General features: G+C 46.0%; 1 protein-coding gene across 2 annotated transcripts in view; it reads left to right on the top strand.

Annotated features, from left to right (window-relative positions):
- IFI35 (interferon induced protein 35) overlaps nt 1-18,437 on the top strand; it is a 187,748-nt gene that overhangs the window by 49,476 nt on the left and 119,835 nt on the right. Inside the window, exon 3 of one of the 2 annotated variants that reach the window (XM_063960083.1) lies at nt 13,507-13,584. The exons of the other annotated variant lie outside the window; for it this stretch is intronic. Coding sequence (XP_063816153.1) covers nt 13,507-13,584 — 78 coding nt within the window. The remainder of the gene's footprint in view (nt 1-13,506; nt 13,585-18,437) is intronic. 2 annotated transcript variants of the gene reach the window in all.

Here is an 18,437-nt window from a genome sequence, read left to right as displayed (position 1 = left end):
CTAAAAATTATATAAAAAAAAATCAAAAAACACAAGTCGACCATTGCCATGTTGACCATTTGAACCCGTCGACCATTTCACCATGTTAGTCATATGCAGGTCAACCATTTGGTGTCGACATATTGCTTGTCGACCTATCATCTGGATACTATATTCTCTTCACAGGATGTTTGCATATTGGATCAATCCTATACTGCAATATAAAAGAGCAGATACATAAGGCACTACTTTATAAAGTATTAAACTAGAAATGTAGAGTTTTATTTTTATGTCTGCATTCAGCACTTTCTATACTGTTACATTTCTGGTACTCGTCATGTGCAGCTGCCTTGTGTTGGGCTACCAGTAAAAACAAATGGAACATCTGATAAAGGAAAGGGTTCTGTATGGATGACCAGCGGACAGGATGCCTGCTGTCAATATCCTGACAACGGCATCCTGCCCACCAGAATGCCAGCAGCAGGGTGAGTGCTAAGAGACCCCTTGCGGGCCCCACAGGATCTATTCCCACTCTATGGGTGTCGTGGACATCCACAAGTGGGAATAGCCCTATTGCGCCGGGATTCCGTCTGGTGGCATTGTTGGTTGTTGGGGTTCCGGCGTCTGTAAATGAAACGAATCCCAATGGAAAAAACACTCTAGATGTGTTTTATCATTGTCTCATAACGACACATGTAGAATTCACATTTTATACATTAAATTGGGACATCCCTTTTAAATAGAAAGTCTGAAGATAAAGAACACTAAAGGTCAGAGTTTGGCTGAGCACAGATGGTTAAATTATATTGACTGAGGTGCTAATTAAGACACCTGGACCATTGGGGTGCCTTGAGGACCGCGTCGGGGAACCTCCGCTATAGGTAATGAGACCCTTCTGTTTTAGTAATATAGATTCCCCAAAAAAACTCTAAATCAAGACATATGCGTCAGGGTGTAAAGGAGGCCGAGATCAGTGGAGGTGCGGGATCCGTCCGATCTCGGATGTTTATTTAAAGTGGCAATCACTTACAAGGTATGGTTTTGCTTTGTAAGTGTTTGACCCTTTAAAAAAAGTTAAAGATTGGCCAGCATCCCGCACCTTCGGCAGTCTTGGGACTCCAATACATCCCGCCGCTGGACACAGGAGAGTGAGCAATAGATTAGTCATGTAACATCTTTTTAATCTAAAAAAAAGAATTAACTACATTTATTATTATTATTATTATTATCCTTTATTTATATGGCGCCACAAGGGTTCCGCAGCGCCCAATTACAGAGTACATAAACAAATAATCAAACAGGAAAACAGCAACTTACAGTTGATGACAGTATAGGACAAGTACAGGGTAAATAAACATATCTACATCAGCAGATGACACTGGAATAAGTATCAGGTGGCAGAAGACTGCTGGATGTGGTACAGTTGAAGATTATTAAAGTAAGAAAGGATAAACACATGAGGGAAGAGGGCCCTGCTCGTGAGAGCTTACATTCTAAAGGGGAGGGGTAGACAGACATGGGTGACACAGATGGGGTACATAGAGAGCGTAGAACAGAGGGTTAGGATGAGATTTGGCTGGGTTTGGTGAAGAAGTGGGTCTTGAGAGGCCGTTTGAAGTTTTGTAGAGAGGTGGAGAGTCTGAGGGGGAGAGGTAAAGAATTCCAGAGAAAGGGAGCAGCACGTGAAAAATCTTGGAGATAGGAGTGGGAGGAAGTAATCAGAAGACAGGAGAGTCGGCGTGCATTAGCAGAGCGAAGAGGACGGGTGGGAGAGTAAAGGGAGATAAGGTCAGAGATGTAGATGGGAGAGGAGTGGGTGAGAGCTTTGTAAGTGAGTGTGAGAAGTTTGCAGGGCCGGATTAACAATGGGGCGGATGGAGCTGCAGCTCCAGGCCCCCCATCAAAATAGGCCCAAAGCACCTGCTCTGCTGCTGCTGTAAACAGGAAAACATGTTTTCCTACTACAGCAGCCATCCAAAGGGTGTCCGAAGCCTCACCCTCCCGGCCGCGACCCCCCTTCACCTCCTCCTGCGGCACTTGTGGCATAAACTGTATGCTTACGGCGGCGCAATGGGAGCGGGAGGCTGCTTCACTAGCCCTAGCCTCAGTGCGCCGCATACAGTGACGTCAGCACATGTGACGTTGCCGCCCCGAGCATCGCCGCGTACTCTGTGAAGGAAGCAACAGCATGGACTGCACACTCACTCAGCACAGTGTTAACAGCAGCTGAACAGGGCAGGCTGTTCCGTGAAGGCGGCCTGATCATGATAGAGTGACTGAGCATCATGAGGTGAGGTGCTGCTACACTGCTGGTAAAATAAGTATACTTTAGACATTGACTTGAATATATGGATATATATATATGGATATATATATATATATATATATATATATATATGTGTATACTCTACATACACATACTGTAGAGATATATACTGTACACATGTATGTAAAAAATATGTTTGTATATATATATATATATATATATATATGTGTGTCTGTGTGTACACTGCATATACATGCATACATATGTATACTACACACATAGATCTATAGATATAAAAACGTGTATATGTGTAAACTGTATATATCTATGTGTGTGTAGTGTGTGCGTGTATATAAACTGTGTGTGTGTGTGTGTGTGTGTGTGTGTGTGTGTGTATATATATATATATGTACTGTGTTTGTGTGTATGTATATATATATATATATATATATATATATATATATATATACATACACACACACACACACACACATCTATGTATCGTGTGTGTGTGTATATATAATATAATATGTCGAAGTGGGCCGGTATGCAGCGGTATGGCATACCGGCACTTCGTCACTGACTTGGGAGTTGTTTTTTTAATAAATAGTAGTGTGCAGAGCCAGACACTGTGCAGGCAGCGCTATGGAGCAGGAGGCGGTGGGAGTGGCCAGCCTGCTGCACAGGTTACAGCCAGGAAGCTACTCTGCTTATGTGTCCACGTTGGGTGCACCCAGTTCCCGCACCCACCGCCGCTGGAACCTGCAGGGCGCCCACGTGGGGTACACTGCACACAGGGGGTCATTCCGACCTGATCGCACGCTAGGATTTTTCGCTGCTCTGCGATCAGGTCAGGACTGCGTATGCACTGCAATGCGCAGGTGCGTTGTACGTGTACAAAGCGGATCGTTGCTGAGCGATGGGTTTTACGAAGAAACCATTCGCACAGCCGATCGCAAGGAGATTGACAGGAAGAGGGTGTTTGTGGGTGTCAACTGACCGTTTTCTGGGAGTGGTTTGAAAAACGCAGGCGTGTCCAAGCGTTTGCAGGACGGGTGTCCTGACGTCAATTCCGTGCAAAAACAGGCTGAAGTGATCACAGCGGCTGAGTAAGTTCTGAGCTACTCAGAAACTGCACAAAACTTTGTAGTGCTCGGCTGCACATGTGATCGCACACTTGCAAAGCAAACATACACTCCCCTATAGGCGGCGACTATCTGTTCACAGCGCTGCAAAAAATAGCAAGCGATCAACTCGGAATGACCCCCACAGTTCCCATAGCCGCCGCTGGAGCCCGCCGGATGCCCATGTGTGGTGCACTCGTTTCCCGAACCTGCCACCACTGGAGCCCATGGGGCACCCATGTGGAGTGCACCCGGTTAACATAGCCGCCACCACTGGCGCCTGCCGGTCACCCACGTGGGGTGTGCCTGGTTCCCGCACCTGCTGCCACTAGAGCCCACTGGGCTCACATGTGGGGTGCGCCTGGTTCCCGAACATGCAGCCTCTGGAGCACACAGTCCACTACCTGCCTTTTGAAAATGGCCTCATTTTAATGGCATCAGCAGAGTGGCCTGCTGTAAGTATTTTGGGGCTACATCCACCTTCAGATACATCTGACTAAAAATATGCTTTTTTTGTATGTTCATCACTTTCCTCTGTACCTACTAAGGTCATATTCCTCCACTTCTTTATTAGTCCCTTAATGTTTACTGTGGAGCATAAAATGGTGTCAGGGGCATAACTGTATGTGGCATAATGTGTAATGGGCAATACAGTCTATGGCATAACGTATAATAGGCATTATGATGTGTGGCATAATGTGGAATGCGCATTATGATGTGTAGCATAACGTGTAATAGGTGTTACGGTGTGGAGTAATATGTAATGGGCATTACGATGTGTGGCATAATGTGGAATGGGCATTACGGGGTGTGGAATAATGTGTAAGGGACATTATAGTGTGTCGCATAATGTGGAATGATCATTACGGTGTGTGGCATAATGTGTAATGGGCATTATTCCACACACCGTAATGTGTAATAGGCGTTACGGTGTGTGGAGTAATATGTAATGGGCATTATGGTGTGTGGCATAATGTGTAATGGGCATTACGGTGTGGCATAATGTATAAGGGGCATTATGGTGTGTGGAAAAATGTGTAATGGGAATTACAGTGTGTGGAATAATGTGTAAGGGGCATTACTAATGGAGCAAAAATGACAAATAATGTAAAGGGCATAAATCAGTTTTTTTCCCCTGTGTTTTTGTTTTTCCCTGTGTAATGTTACGGATCCACCAGAGAAAGAATAAGCGGCACTTCTGACGTGTTTTTAAGTGATATATGTTATTCAATTGAAATCCAGAAATACAGTCGATCGAATAATATATCACTTAAAAAAACGTCAGAGGTGCCGCCTATTCTTTCTCCGGTGGAGCCTCTACGGCTCCACCGGAGAAAGAATAGGCAAAACTTCTGACATTTTTACCCAGGGGATTTGTTATATATATTCGGCAGCACGGATGGTGTAATGGTTAGCATTACTGCCTCACAGCACTGAGGTCATGGGTTCAATTTCCACCATGTCCCTAACTATGTGGAGTTTGTATATTCTCCCTGTGCTTGCGTGAGTTTCCTCCCACAATCCAAAAATATACTGGTAGGTTAATATATATATATATATATATATATGTGTGTGTATATATATATATATATATATATATATGTTTGTATTTGTAATTCGCTCATATTAAATTGCGTTTGTTAGTATTGTATGCCTAGGTATGTTCTCTCGTTGGAGCCATGAGATAAAGGGATGTTTAAAATTATTATTCCTGTAATTTAGATAGTCTTTCAAATCTTCGGATCAGTGCTATGATATGTGCAGTACACTGATGTTGCTTGGTAACTGGTAGCTGCATTAGAAGTTTGCGTTCCATGGGAGTAGCTAGCTGTGGACATCCAGTTTTCTGTTCCAGCGTGACATGAACAGTTCTGGTGCATCAGTACCACATGTGGTACCCTGAGGTTACAGGCAGAGCGGTACAACTTTGCCTGAACAATTACATGACTTAAGTGTTCAACGTTGTAATGGTAGTGGTATGCTTCTGTTGTGCTTGGACCTTTGGGACCTTATGTTAATATTGTTGCTACAGTACAGGACAGTGGTTCTCAAGCTATGGGGAAGATGTACTAAGCAGTGAAAAGAGTGGAGAAGATGTCCATGGCAACCAATCAGTTGCTCTGTATATATTTATAGTATGCAAATTATAAATGTCAATTCAATGCTGATTGGTTACCATGGGCAACTTCTCCAGTGGCTCACTTCTACACTATTTTCACTGCTTAGTACATCTGTCCTTGTGTGCTTGGGCACCCTGGGGTGCCTCGTGACTCTTGCAGGGGTACCTTGGGTTGGTGGTCCAGGACCAATTCAAATTATTTATGGTCAATATAATAAGCAAAACCAGTGCTGGTGGATGTCAATAATAAAATATTTGGAGAAACAGAAGCAAATCTTGTCATCACCTCATAATTGCACTTAAGGATGACATACTGTATAAACACAATTTACTTAATATAATATTTCTTTCTAAATTTCTCAATGAGAAACTGTTGGCCTAGGGTTGCCATGAAAAAAATATTCTGATACTCTAGGGTGCCTTGATTTAAAAAAGTTTGGGAACCACTGGTAGAGGAACTGATATCACTTCAGGGGAGGCCAGGCGTTCCAAGTTGGACCACATGTAGTTTGCAGCCTTTTTACATATAGGCCCTCATTCCGAGTTGTTCGCTCGCAAGCTGCTTTTAGCAGCATTGCACACGCTAAGCCGCCGCCTACTGGGAGTGAATCTTAGCTTATCAAAGTTGCGAACGAACGATTCTCAAAATAGCGAATAGACACTTCTTAGCAGTTTCTCAGTAGCTCCAAACTTACTCGGCATCTGCGATCAGTTCAGTCAGTTTAGTTCCTGGTTTGACGTCACAAACACTCCCAGCGTTCGCCCAGACACTCCCCCGTTTCTCCAGCCACTCCCGCGTTTTTCCCAGAAACGGTAGCGTTTTTTCACACCCACCCATAAAACGGCCAGTTTCCGCCCAGTAACACCCACTTCCTGTCAATCACATTACGATCACCAGAACGAAGAGAAAACCGTAAGTAAAATACCTAACTGCATAGCAAATTTACATGGCGCAGTCGCAGTGCGGACATTGCGCATGCGCAGTTAGCGGAAAATCGCTGCGATGCGAAGAAAAATACAGAGCGAACAACTCGGAATGACCACCATAGTTCTGATGGTATACGTGAGACAGTGCTGGAATCTCTGCCTGATCTGCTGTACTTGTGCTTTGATGCAGCCCCAAATGTTCAGAGGAATCAAAATGTCTACTTTTTGGTCAATAGACATTTGATAAAGTCCAGTGAGTGCCCATCTAATGGAAAAAGGTGGGAATCACTAAAAGCTGGTACAGCGCATGTGTTGGCGCTGTTGGAAATAATTGGGCATTTAAGTGCTGAGGGTTTTATATTTTTCAAACACATGCATATATACACGCATACACACACAAAATATATGTACAGCACTGATCACACCCCCATATAAGTAGCCACACCCACCATGCTGGTCACACCCCCTGCAGTGGCACACAATAGGCCCTTCAGAAATTACAGCTCCAGGCCCATTAGGACCTTAATCTGGCACTGGAAGTTTGAATTGGATTCTGAAAGGGAAGGGAAGCCAGTGGAGGGCCTGTAGGAGAGGGGAGGTAGACGTAGTGCGTTTGGTGAGGAAGATGAGCCGGGCAGCAGCATTGAGGATAGATTGGAGTGGAGAGAGGTAATTGTCAGGGAGGCCAGTTAGGAGGAGATTACAGTAGTCCAGTCTGGAAATAATCAGTGAGTGAATAATGATCTTAGTGGCATCCTGGGTGAGAAAAGGTCTGATTCTGGAAATGTTTTTGAGATGAAAATGACAGGTTTGTGAGAGGTGCTGAATGTGTGGTTTGAAGGAGAGGGAGGAGTAAAGGATTACGCCAAGACGGTGTACTTGGGGGCTAGGGGAGATAGTCGTGCCATCAATGGATAATAAGATTGTGGGAGGTGAGGCTGTGCGGGAGGGTGGGAAGATGATCAGCTCAGTCTTAGACATGTTGAGTTTAAGAAAGCGCTGAGACATCCAGGAAGAGATAGCAGAAAGACAGTTTGAGGTACGAGTGAGGAGAGCCGTGGAGAGATCAGGGGAGGAGAGGTAGATTTGAGTGTCATCAGCATAGAGGTGGTATTGGAAGTTAAAAGAACTAATGAGTTCACCTAAAGAGGACGTATAGAGAGAGAAAAGGAGAGGACCAAGAACAGAGCCTTGGGGGACACCAACAGTTAGTGGAAGTGGGGGGGAGGTAGCATCATGAGAGGAGACAGAGAAGGAACGATCAGAGAGGTAGGAGGACAGCCAGGAGAGGGCAGTATCACGCAGACCAAGAGAGTGAAGGATTTGCAGAAGGAGAGGGTGGTCCACAGTGTCAAAAGCAGCAGAGAGGTCAAGAAGAATAAGCAGAGAGTAGTGGCCCATAGATTTGGCTGCATGGAGGTCATTGCAGACTTTTGTGAGGGCAGTTTCAGTGGAGTGGAGAGAACGGAAACCAGACTGGAATGGGTCAAGCAGTGAGTGAGAGGAAAGAAAGGCAGTGAGGCGATTATAGACAATACGCTCAAGAAGTTTGGAGGCAAAGGGGAGGAGAGAGATGGGTCGATAGTTGGAGAGAGTGTTAGGATCAAGGGTAGGTTTTTTTAAGAATAGGGGAGACAAGAGCATGCTTGAAGGCAGAGGGGACAGTGCCTGATGAAAGGGAGAGATTGAGAAGGTGGGCAAGATGGGAACAGGCAGAAGGAGAGAGGTAGCGGAGGAGGTGGGAGGGGATAGGGTCGAGCGGGGAGGTTGTGGGGGGGGGGGGGACGGATGAGGGCCATGACTTCCTCGCCAGATACATGGGAGAAAGATGTCAGAGTTGGTAAGAGGGATGGGGAGGGGTGGCAAGGGATGGGCGGTGGCTGGTTGCTGGTCTGGTGGGATGTGATATCCTGACATATGGAGTCAATCTTGGATGTGAAATAAGTGGCAAAGTCAAGAGCAGACAATGAGGAAGGGAGAGGAGGTGGTGGTGGGCAGAGGAGGGAGTTAACAGTGGCAAAGAGGCGCCGGGGGTTGGAAGACTGGGTAGAAATGAGGATTTTGAAGTATGATTGTTTAGCAAGGGAAAGGGCAGTACTGAAGGATGAGAGCATGAATTTGAAATGGAGGAAGTCTGCTTTAGAGCGTGATTTCCTCCACTGTCGCTCGGCAGTACGTGAGCATTTTTGTAGATATCTGGTGCATTTGGTGTGCCAGGGTTGAGGTGTTGATCTGCGAGGGTGAATAGTGGTTGGCGGAGCAACAGAGTCAAGGGCAGAAGTAAGAGATGCATTGTATAGGGATGTGGCTTGTTCAGGTCATGTGAGAGGGAGAGAGAAGGGAGTCAAACAGGGAGGATAGGGATGAGGTGTCAATAGCCTCAATGTTACGCTTCGTGATGGTAGCCTTAGGAGGGAGAGATGGGGAAGCAGAGATAGATAAGTTGAAAGAGAGCAAGTGGTGGTCAGAGAGGGGAAAAGGGGAATTGGAGAAATCAGAAATATCACAGCGGTGAGTGAAAACCAGATCCAGTGAGCTCCCGTTCACATGGGAGGGTGAGGTGGTCCACTGGGAGAGACCAAGTGAAGAGGTGAGGTTAAGGAGTTTAGAGGCAGATGATTTTGTGGGGTTATCGATAGGGATGTTGAAATCACCTAGAATAATGGAGGGAATGTCAGAAGAGAGGAAGTGAGGTAGCCAGGAAGCAAAGTTGTCGAGGAATTTGGAGGAAATGCCAGGTGGACGGTAAATTACAGCAACTCGAAGATTAGTAGGTTGGTAGAGGCGTATTGCATGGACCTCAAATGTAGAGAATGTGAGAGAAGGTTCTGGAGGTATAAGTTGGTATGTGTAGCTGGAGGGTAAAAAGATCCCAACACCACCCCCATGGCGACCCCCGGGTCGGGGTGTGTTTGAGAATGTGATGCCCCCAGCAGAGAGAGCAGCAGGAGAAGTGGTGTCATGAGTAGTAATCCAGGTTTCTGTAATGGCCAGGAGGTGCAGGGAGTTGGAAATGAAAAGGTCATGAGTGGGGGCCAGTTTGTTGCAAATAGATCTGGCATTCCAGAGTGCACAGGATAGGGGGTATGAGTTTGTGGGAGAGATGTGAATGAGATTATCAGGATTGCTGTAGCGTTGAGGTAGGAGTAATTTGGAAGGAAAGGATAAAGAGGGTGTGATGATGGTGCTGGGGCCTTGGCTAGGAAGGGAGACTGCGTGAGTGAGACAGGGAGGGAGTGCAGTTTGATACTGGTGGAGGAGAGGCGAGGAGACAGGCAGAGGAGGGAGAGAGCAGGGTTGAGTGGTGGGGTATAAATGGTGTGAAGAGGCAGAAGTGAATTGCAATGGGGAAACAGAAGAGGGGTAGGGAGGCAGACAGAGGAGAGGAGAGAGGATGAGATGTAGGAGACTGGGAGAGAGGGATAGAGGTGGTAACAGGGGACAGAATAAAGGATTAGAAAGACAATGAGTAATGGGGGTTGGCAGCCTGGCCATAGTGTGGATGGGGTGAAAACTGGTAGTAAAATGAGAATAGGAGGAGGAGTGGTGGCTGTATGAGAGAGCAGTGAAGTTTGCAGAAAGAAATACGATTTGCAAGTATTTAAAATTATGTTAATATCTACAGATTACCAGTAAATCAAATATTTGTTGATGTTAGATGGAAAATTACACAGTGTTGTCAAACCACAAGTCAGTGTTACTTCATCAAATATGCTTCTCAATAAAACATTTGTTTTCCAGGTATTTGCAGGGTCAGAGTAAAAGTTGTATTGCAGGTGTTTTTGCAGAAAGTGAATGTATAGTTTCCTGGGTAAGTGAGGTTTGGAGAATAATAGGTGTGTACAAACATTTGTAGCTGCAGTCCAAGTATTGGTGGATTGTGATGATTTATTTGCTTTTGTTTGGAGTTTCCATGCAGTTTCCGTCCAGTTAAAGTCCAGTATAAGTCCCAGACGAAACCCTTAGAACATAATGCCTTATACATAATGCCCACAGTAGTGCCACTTATACACATAATGCACACAATATTGCAGCTTATACTCATAATGCCCACAGTAGTAGTGCCACTGATACATAATTCCCATAGTAGTAGCGATCCTTATACATAGTGCCCACAAAATTGATACTTTCACACATAATGCCCACAGTAGTAGCGCCCCTTATACATCATGCCCACAGAAGTGCCTCATATACATAATGCCAACACACTTACTCACTTTCTTTCCCTTCACCTTCAGCAGCTCATCCTCTCCCTCTGTCATACAGCAGCCCTGGTCCTGTATAGCTCCACCCCTCATTCCTGTGTAGCTCCGCCCTTTTTACAGTCTTGAACACTGACGCTTTCACAGGGAGTGGGAGAATGCTTCAAGCCAGGGCCGTCTTAACAGGATTGTTGGCCCTGGGCAAAGCAATGCAATCAGCATGCTAACAGCCACTCATTTTTTGGCTGCAGGCTGGGAGGCAGGTAGACAATGCTGCCGCTATGTTTCAGTCAGCACTATGCTAGTGTGAGTGTCATTCAGTCTTCTCTGTCAGTCAACACTACACTTGTGTGTTTTTGTGTGTGTCAGTCAGCACTATGCCAGTGTAAGTGTCAGTCACTACACCTGTGTGTGTCAGATGGACACTTGGACATTCTGCACCTGCCATAGGGCCTAATTCAGACCTGATCGCTCCTCTGCATTTTTACAGAGGGCTGCGATCAGATAGCCGCCGCCCATAGAGAGTGAAACCCAGCCCCGTGCAAGTGTAGGAAGGCATGTGTATGCCGTGAGAAAACTTCACCAGACAGCGGACATCTGCAAATCAATTCGCAACTCACTCACCATCGAATGATTTTTCCAGTTTGTGTGTAGCCCAGGACTTACTCCTACAGTGCCAAAGAAACAGGCTGATCGGGGCCGGAGCTGACGTCACACACCTGCCCTGAAAACGCTTGGGCATGCCTGCGTTTTTCCTGACACCCCCAGAAAATGGGCAGTTACCACCCACAAACGCCCGCTTCCTGTCAATCAACTTGCGTACGCCTAGTGATCAAAATTTTCGCACCATTCTTTCGCAGTTTGACCTCGCGAGTGCTAGTGATGAGCGGATTCGGTTTTACTCGGTTTTACTCGGTTCTCAAAACAGCATCTTATTGGCTCTCGGATGTCACGTGTTTTGGATAGCCAATAAGATGCCGTTTTGAGAACCGAGTAAAACCGAGTAAAACCGAACCTCGCTCATCACTAGCGAGTGCACAGTCGATCGATAATCGCACGTCATTCAAAATTGTACAACAGTGATCAGGTCTGAATTAGGCCCATAGTCAGGTGCAATGTCCGATGGTGCTGCCAATGGTTCACATCAGCAGAATCATGTCACAGTTGGTTGGCGTCTCAGTAGGACGCCTACTGACTGCAGCACTACAATGAAGATGCAGTAACGGTTGCACTACTACATCTGTGTGCACCTCAGAATCACCCCTAGACTCTAAATTTTAATAACCTACTGTCAGTAAGACATTTGAACAGGGCAATTCTCTTCTCCAATTTTGTGATACCGTAGACAATTGTTACATGTTAATATTATAGTGATATATGCACTTTACTTCCTGTAGTTTGTATCACCATGTACAGACCCTGACTGCATCTGCTACTCCCATTATATTCCATCTATTTGTACTACATGCACTCATTCTTGAAGGAGAGAGAGAGGTATAAGGGAAGATGGGAGAGAGAGATTGAGGGGATGATTCAATTTAGCACAATATGAATAACGCCTGGGAGGAGGTCCTGGAGCTATTCAATTGTCCTCATCCCACCCTGCACTTATTCAGGATATGCTGGTTACCAATCCTTAAACTGGGTGCTAAGTCACGACTGGCATTCTTCAACTTAAGTGTCGGTTGCGATGCTGTTTGCGCACGCCCTAAGGCAAAAAACAGCATACCAGCACTAGTTTAGTCAGATTTCTGCTCACACCTCAGAAAGGGTGTGAGCAGAAATCCTCTAGTTGGGTTTAACAGTGCACCCAATTGAATAGCGCCAGGACCTCATTCCCAGTGCTATTCATATCACGCTAAGTTGAATCACCACCAGAGAGAGATAGGAGCAATAGGGGGAGAGAGAGAAGGAATTGGGGAAGATGAGTGAGAGTTTGAAAAGAAGAATGGGGGGGGGGGGGGGGAAGAGGAGGAGGGGGAGACGAGAGTGAGAAAGAAGGAATTGGGGAAGATGAGTGAGAAATGGAAAAGAAGAATGGGGGGAATAGGAGGAAGGAAAACAAGAGCGAGCGGGAGAAGGAATTGGGGCAGATAGCAGAGAGAGTAGAGGAATGGGGGAGATGGGAAAGAGATGGGAGGAAATGAAAACCCTCAAACCTCATCCACAACAGGTAATGACCTCAGTATGTGTATAATACAAACATTTTAGCTTTAGTGTTAGAATATGCATGGGATGAGGAAATATTCCTCAGGCAATGTGTGCTGGTCTAAAAGGTGCCAGTTGTTGTTCCCAATTCAAGTGGTTTTTTTTGTTTTTTTTATTAAACTTACATTTTTTATTAACTAGTAAAAGTTAGATGTACAGCTACTAGCGCATTAACCCCTTGTGTACCTGCATGATAATGTGCTGGGGCATGTCTTCAAAATGGCCTGGTCCCCTAGGACTACGGGGCCCTTGGGCAACTGCCCATTAAACCCATACAAACAGACTGCTGTCCAGCAGGGGACATAAGCAGGGATGCAGAGCAGGGAGAGTGCGTCTCCAGCCTGGCACCTCCCTGCTTTGAATCCCTTTGCTGAGCAGGCAGCACTAGCCCTGTATGGAAGGTAGATAGTGTGCAAGAGAAGTAGGTAATGAGAGCAGGGGAGAGAGGAGGGCCCTGCTTGTGGCATGCAGCTTATAGTCTAAACTCCACGATCATTGGAGCTTAAACTGAAGTTTATTATTTAATAGTTAATTTAACAAATAACAATTTAAATAATAATTTTGTATAAATCACATGAAGTCTGCACCACAAGAGTTTGCCGTTTATGTAAAAACCCTGCTAAACTATATTATGGGTTGACACCCTGATTTACCTTTGGTTACATACATCTCATTTGTCAGATAATTTCAGATGGAGGATCCCAAGTGAAACTCAAGATTACACTTCGCACTCAATGTCCTGCCTCTAGCCAGTTGCAGGTACTCTTATTTTGGTAGTGATGACTGCATCCCACCTAAACAATCCCAGTGTCTGCAGTTTGGCTGTGATGTATCCAAACAACTTTGTATGTATACAGGTCTATAGTTCTGAGCAGAACACTGAAGAAGTTAGTAAGCGGTCTTAAAAATGAAATAATAAATACATCAAAAGCTGTTTTAAAAATTGTGCAGTTAGGTGTCTCTAATGAGAAAGTTTCATTCATTTAGCAAATGTTCATTTTATTATAGTGAAGGAAAAGCTTATTTTGACACCAAGTAGAAGTTGGTACAATGGCCCTCATTCCGAGTTGATCGCTCGCTAAATGCTTTTAGCAGCAGTGCACACGCTAAGCCGCCGCCCTCTGGGAGTGTATCTTAGCTTAGCAGAAGTGCGAACGAAAGATTAGCAGAACTGCACAGGTAAAATGTAATTCCGTTTCTGAGTAGCTCCAGACCAACTCCTTCCTTGTTATCACTTCAGTCCGTTTAGTTCCTGCTTTGATGTCACAAACACGCCCTGCGTTCGGCCAGCCACTCCCCTGTTTCTCCAGCCACTCCTGCATTTTTGCCTGGCACGCCTGCGTTTTTTAGCACACTATCTGAAAACACAGAGTTGCCACCCAGAAACAACCACTTCCTGTCAATCATACTACGAACACTCGAGCGACTGAAATACGTCGCTCGAGCTTGGGTAAAACTGCAAACTTTTGTGTGAAAGTACTTAGCGCATGCGCGCTGCATACCATGCGCATGCGCATAAATGCCGTTTTTTTCACCTAATCGCTGCACAGCAAAAAACGGCAGTGAGCGATCAACTCGGATTGAGGGCCAATGTCCCCATCTGTACCCATAAAAGAGTCCTATTTACAATTAACATTATTACGGTTAACAGTAAATCCCATCGGTGACCCTGCACATTATACCACAACTGTAACCACGCACAGTGCCCATTCTTGTGTCCGTTATACAATAGAGACCCCTTTCTGTGGGCGTGCATCCAACCCAGATTCCATTGACTAGTGCAGTGGTTCCCAAACTTTTTCGATGTCACGGCACCCTAGAGTATCAGAATATTTTTCACGGCATCCCTAGGCCAAAAGTTTTGTATTGAGAAATTTAGAAAAACATCTTAAATTATGTAGATTGTTTATATGTCATCTTTAGGTTCAGTTACAGTATGTGGTGAGTAACAATATTTGCTTCTGTTTGTCCACATATTTTATGACTGGCAGCCACCAGCACTGGTTTTGCCTCTTACATTGACCATAAATAATTTGAATTGGTCCTGACCACCAACCAAGGTCACCCCTGCAAGTGTCCCGATGCACCCCAGGGTGCCGCCAGAGCCGGCCCTAACCAATATGATGCCCTAGGCAAGATTTTGGCTGGTGCCCCCTAGCACCACTGCTAGTTCTGCAGGAGATTCCTGGCATGAGTCAGCTGGCAGCTCTGCTAACGTCGGGCGCCTTTTGTTTATGAAAATGCATCTTATTTGCATTACTATGTGGCTGGGATGCACAAGCAGCTTCTGCTGATTCAAATTATATGCAGCATGCCTATATTCTGTGTGCGACTGCGGCTGTATCTGCATACAAAATGCTACATTACAGTGATTTCCAGGAATACACTGCAACGCAGCACAGCCGCAGTCATACATAGAATATAGACATGCCGCATATCATTTTAATCAGCAGAAGCTGCTGGTGCCCCTAAGCATACCAAATGCCCTAGGCATTTGCCTAGTTTGCCTATGCCTAAGGCCGGCTCTGGGTGCCGCGCACACAGTTTGAGAGCCACTGGCCTAGTGGCTAGCATACAAGGGATCAGAATGTAGTGGCCACCCCCTATAATTCCCTATCTACACACCCTGCAAATCATCATCTCTTCCCTTCCAAAAGTACAGACAGCAGGTTCTCTCTCCCATATTCTCCTCCTCATTCAACCTCCACGACTTTCACCCATTCATCCCACCACCATTCTTTCACCTCACCTCAAACTCCCCCACACACATGCACGCGGGTCCGGTATGATATACCGGCAAGCGGCATCCCTTCTGCCGAAATACCAGCAGCGAGGCAGCAAGTCCCCTTGCGGCCTCGCAACAGGTTACATTCCTACTTGGTTGGCCAGATACTGGGTCTTATAATCTTTAAAGCATTTAGGTGTCACAGGCATTGGGTAATGACGCGTTGGGGGTGTGTGGTGGGGTGAACGGGCCCCTTCCCCCCCAATGCGTCATTACCTCAAGTTGCCACTGCGGGTGAGCTTACTCAGAGCTGTGGCACACCCTAAAGCTCTGGGGTTTCGGTCTCTGTTTTGGCATACATGTGTGGTATCCGGGCTCTAGGTCGACCATGAAAAGGTCACAGTCATTAGGTCGACCACTGATGGTCGATAGGTATTAGGTCGACATAGACAAAAGGTGGACATGGTTAATAGGCCATCATGTAAAAGGTCGACAGGTTCAATTGGTCGACACACATATGGTTGACACTGCTTTTTCACACTTTACCATTCAAGTGGACTACGATTCGGGAATAGTAACCTGTGCTGAGCGCAGCAGTAGCTGACGGCGAACTACACTAAAAAAATGTAAAAATATGTCAACTTTTTTTTTGCATCGACCTTTTGACCCTGTTGAACTTTATGCAATTCCAGTATGCCCCAAACATGCGATGTCAGACCTTTGGTTAACATATCAGCAAGATTCACCTCACTTGACCATACTTTACGCTGACTAAAGTGACTAAGGACCCTATTCAGTAAGGATTGTAAATTAAATCCTTTTGATCGCATGCTAGGGGCCTCCCATCGCAGGGCAAGGCCGTCCAGCATGCAGCCCACAGCCCACCCACTGAGATTGTACTGTAATTGCGATTGCACAATTTCAGAATGATCGCAGAAATTGTGGATGGCTCCTGCCGGCGCAGCCTGGCTGCGATTGCCTGAGGCCCGTTGCCGTCTTCTTGATCGGAGTGGCTGCGTGTGACATCACACAGCCACACCACAGTTTCCCTGCCACCGCCCCTGCAATGCTCCGTCTCTGCCTGGAAAACGGTGCGTTGCCGCCCCTCCCGCCCTGTGAATGCCTCTGTCTGTCGCATTTACTGCGGGTCATTAGTATTTTAAATTTATTAAAATGTAATACTATATACATATACCGATGTACTGGATTATTGGAGATTTCAAATTAGAAGTGCTTTTCTGGCTTTTTTTTAATCCCAGAATCCCCCCCCCCCCCCCCCCCCCTCGACGCCGGAATCCCGACACCCGGTGAAATACCGGCGGTCGGAATCCTGACCACCGACTGGAATCCCACTGGACCACGCCACCACCTGGGAGGGAGTATAGCACTGTGGCGACCGAAGGTCCACGCCACCAACCGGGGGGGGGGGGGGGGGGTGCTGGGGGGCCGATTGGGGAGTGGTCCTGAAGTGCAGTGAGCCCACGAGGGGATACACTGCGCTCGCCGCTGGTTTTCCAGTTGTCTGGATCCCAGCGTTGGTCTCCTGACCGCCGGGATATTATACTGAATCCACACACTGAGCCGGGGCGCTTCGCTTATAAAAACACTGCAGCGGGCGCCTGGCAAATGGACATTTCGGCAGCGACCAGTTCTGCCCCCAGGGCAGCCTGCACTCTGTGCTACCAGCCGTACCGCCCTAGTTATGGTTCTGTTACCGAATTTCTGCTATTTACATTTTAAAAGTATTTATGTGCTCACATAACAAAAAGTGATATTTTAAAATGTATTAATAAAAACAAAACCTGTTGAAGCTATACAAGCATGAGCATTGTAATAATGAAGAAATATGAAATTAACTAACACACCAATTCTGTGATTTCTTGAGTAAACGTTAAACATCAAACGGTCCAGTGCAGTTTCCTGATTCTAAACAAACATTTCCCTTTTGATGCTGTGAATCACTCACACCAGGAAATCTCAAGGACAAGTCGTTCTTGTGTGTCTGTGTGGATAAATGCATCACACACAGAGCGAGAAATAAGCGCATATGCAGCTGCACGTTATGCCAGTTTAACCAACTGATATGTTTAGGCACTAGGGGGTAAATTTACTAAGATTCGTATTTTCCCGTTTCAGGTCAAAGTTCAATCACGAATGACATCGAAAGTGTAAAACTGCAACTTTTTGAATTGATTACGACTAATTTACTAAGCTGTCGTATTCGGGTTTTTCTTTTGTTCCGATGTTGATGTCATTCGTGGTTTTTTTTTCTATTTTTACGGCAGTGATTAGCAAAACACTGCCGACTTTTTTACAATGAATCTCGGCCGGATCTGTGTGATCCGTGCTGGGGTTCATTTTTTTTGTTTTTTTTAAATTAAACACTGTCAAATATTTAAAAAAAAATTGCGTGGGGTCCCCCCTCCTAAGCATAACCAGCCTCGGGCTCTTTGAGCCGATCCTGGTTGCCGAAATATGGGGAAAAAAATGACAGGGGTTCCCCCATATTTAAGCAACCAGCATCGGGCTCTGCGCCTGGTCCTGGTTCCAAAAATACGGGGGACAAAAAGAGTAGGGGTCCCCCGTATTTTTAAAACCAGCACCGGGCTCCACTAGCTGGACAGATAATGCCACAGCCGGGGGTCACTTTTATATAGTGCCCTGCGGCCGTGGCATCAAAAATCCAACTAGTCACCCCTGGCCGGGGTACCCTGGGGGAGTGGGGACCCCTTCAATCAAGGGGTCCCCCCCCCCAGCCACCCAAGGGCCAGGGGTGAAGCCCGAGGCTGTCCCCCCCCATCCAATGGGCTGCGGATGGGGGGGCTGATAGCCTTTGTTGTAAAAGAAAAGATATTGTTTTTAATAGCAGTACTACAAGTCCCAGCAA

This window comes from Pseudophryne corroboree, chromosome 3 (assembly GCF_028390025.1).
Source record: "Pseudophryne corroboree isolate aPseCor3 chromosome 3, aPseCor3.hap2, whole genome shotgun sequence".
Taxonomy (NCBI): domain Eukaryota; kingdom Metazoa; phylum Chordata; class Amphibia; order Anura; family Myobatrachidae; genus Pseudophryne; species Pseudophryne corroboree.
This window is presented reverse-complemented; position numbering and strand designations above follow the sequence as displayed.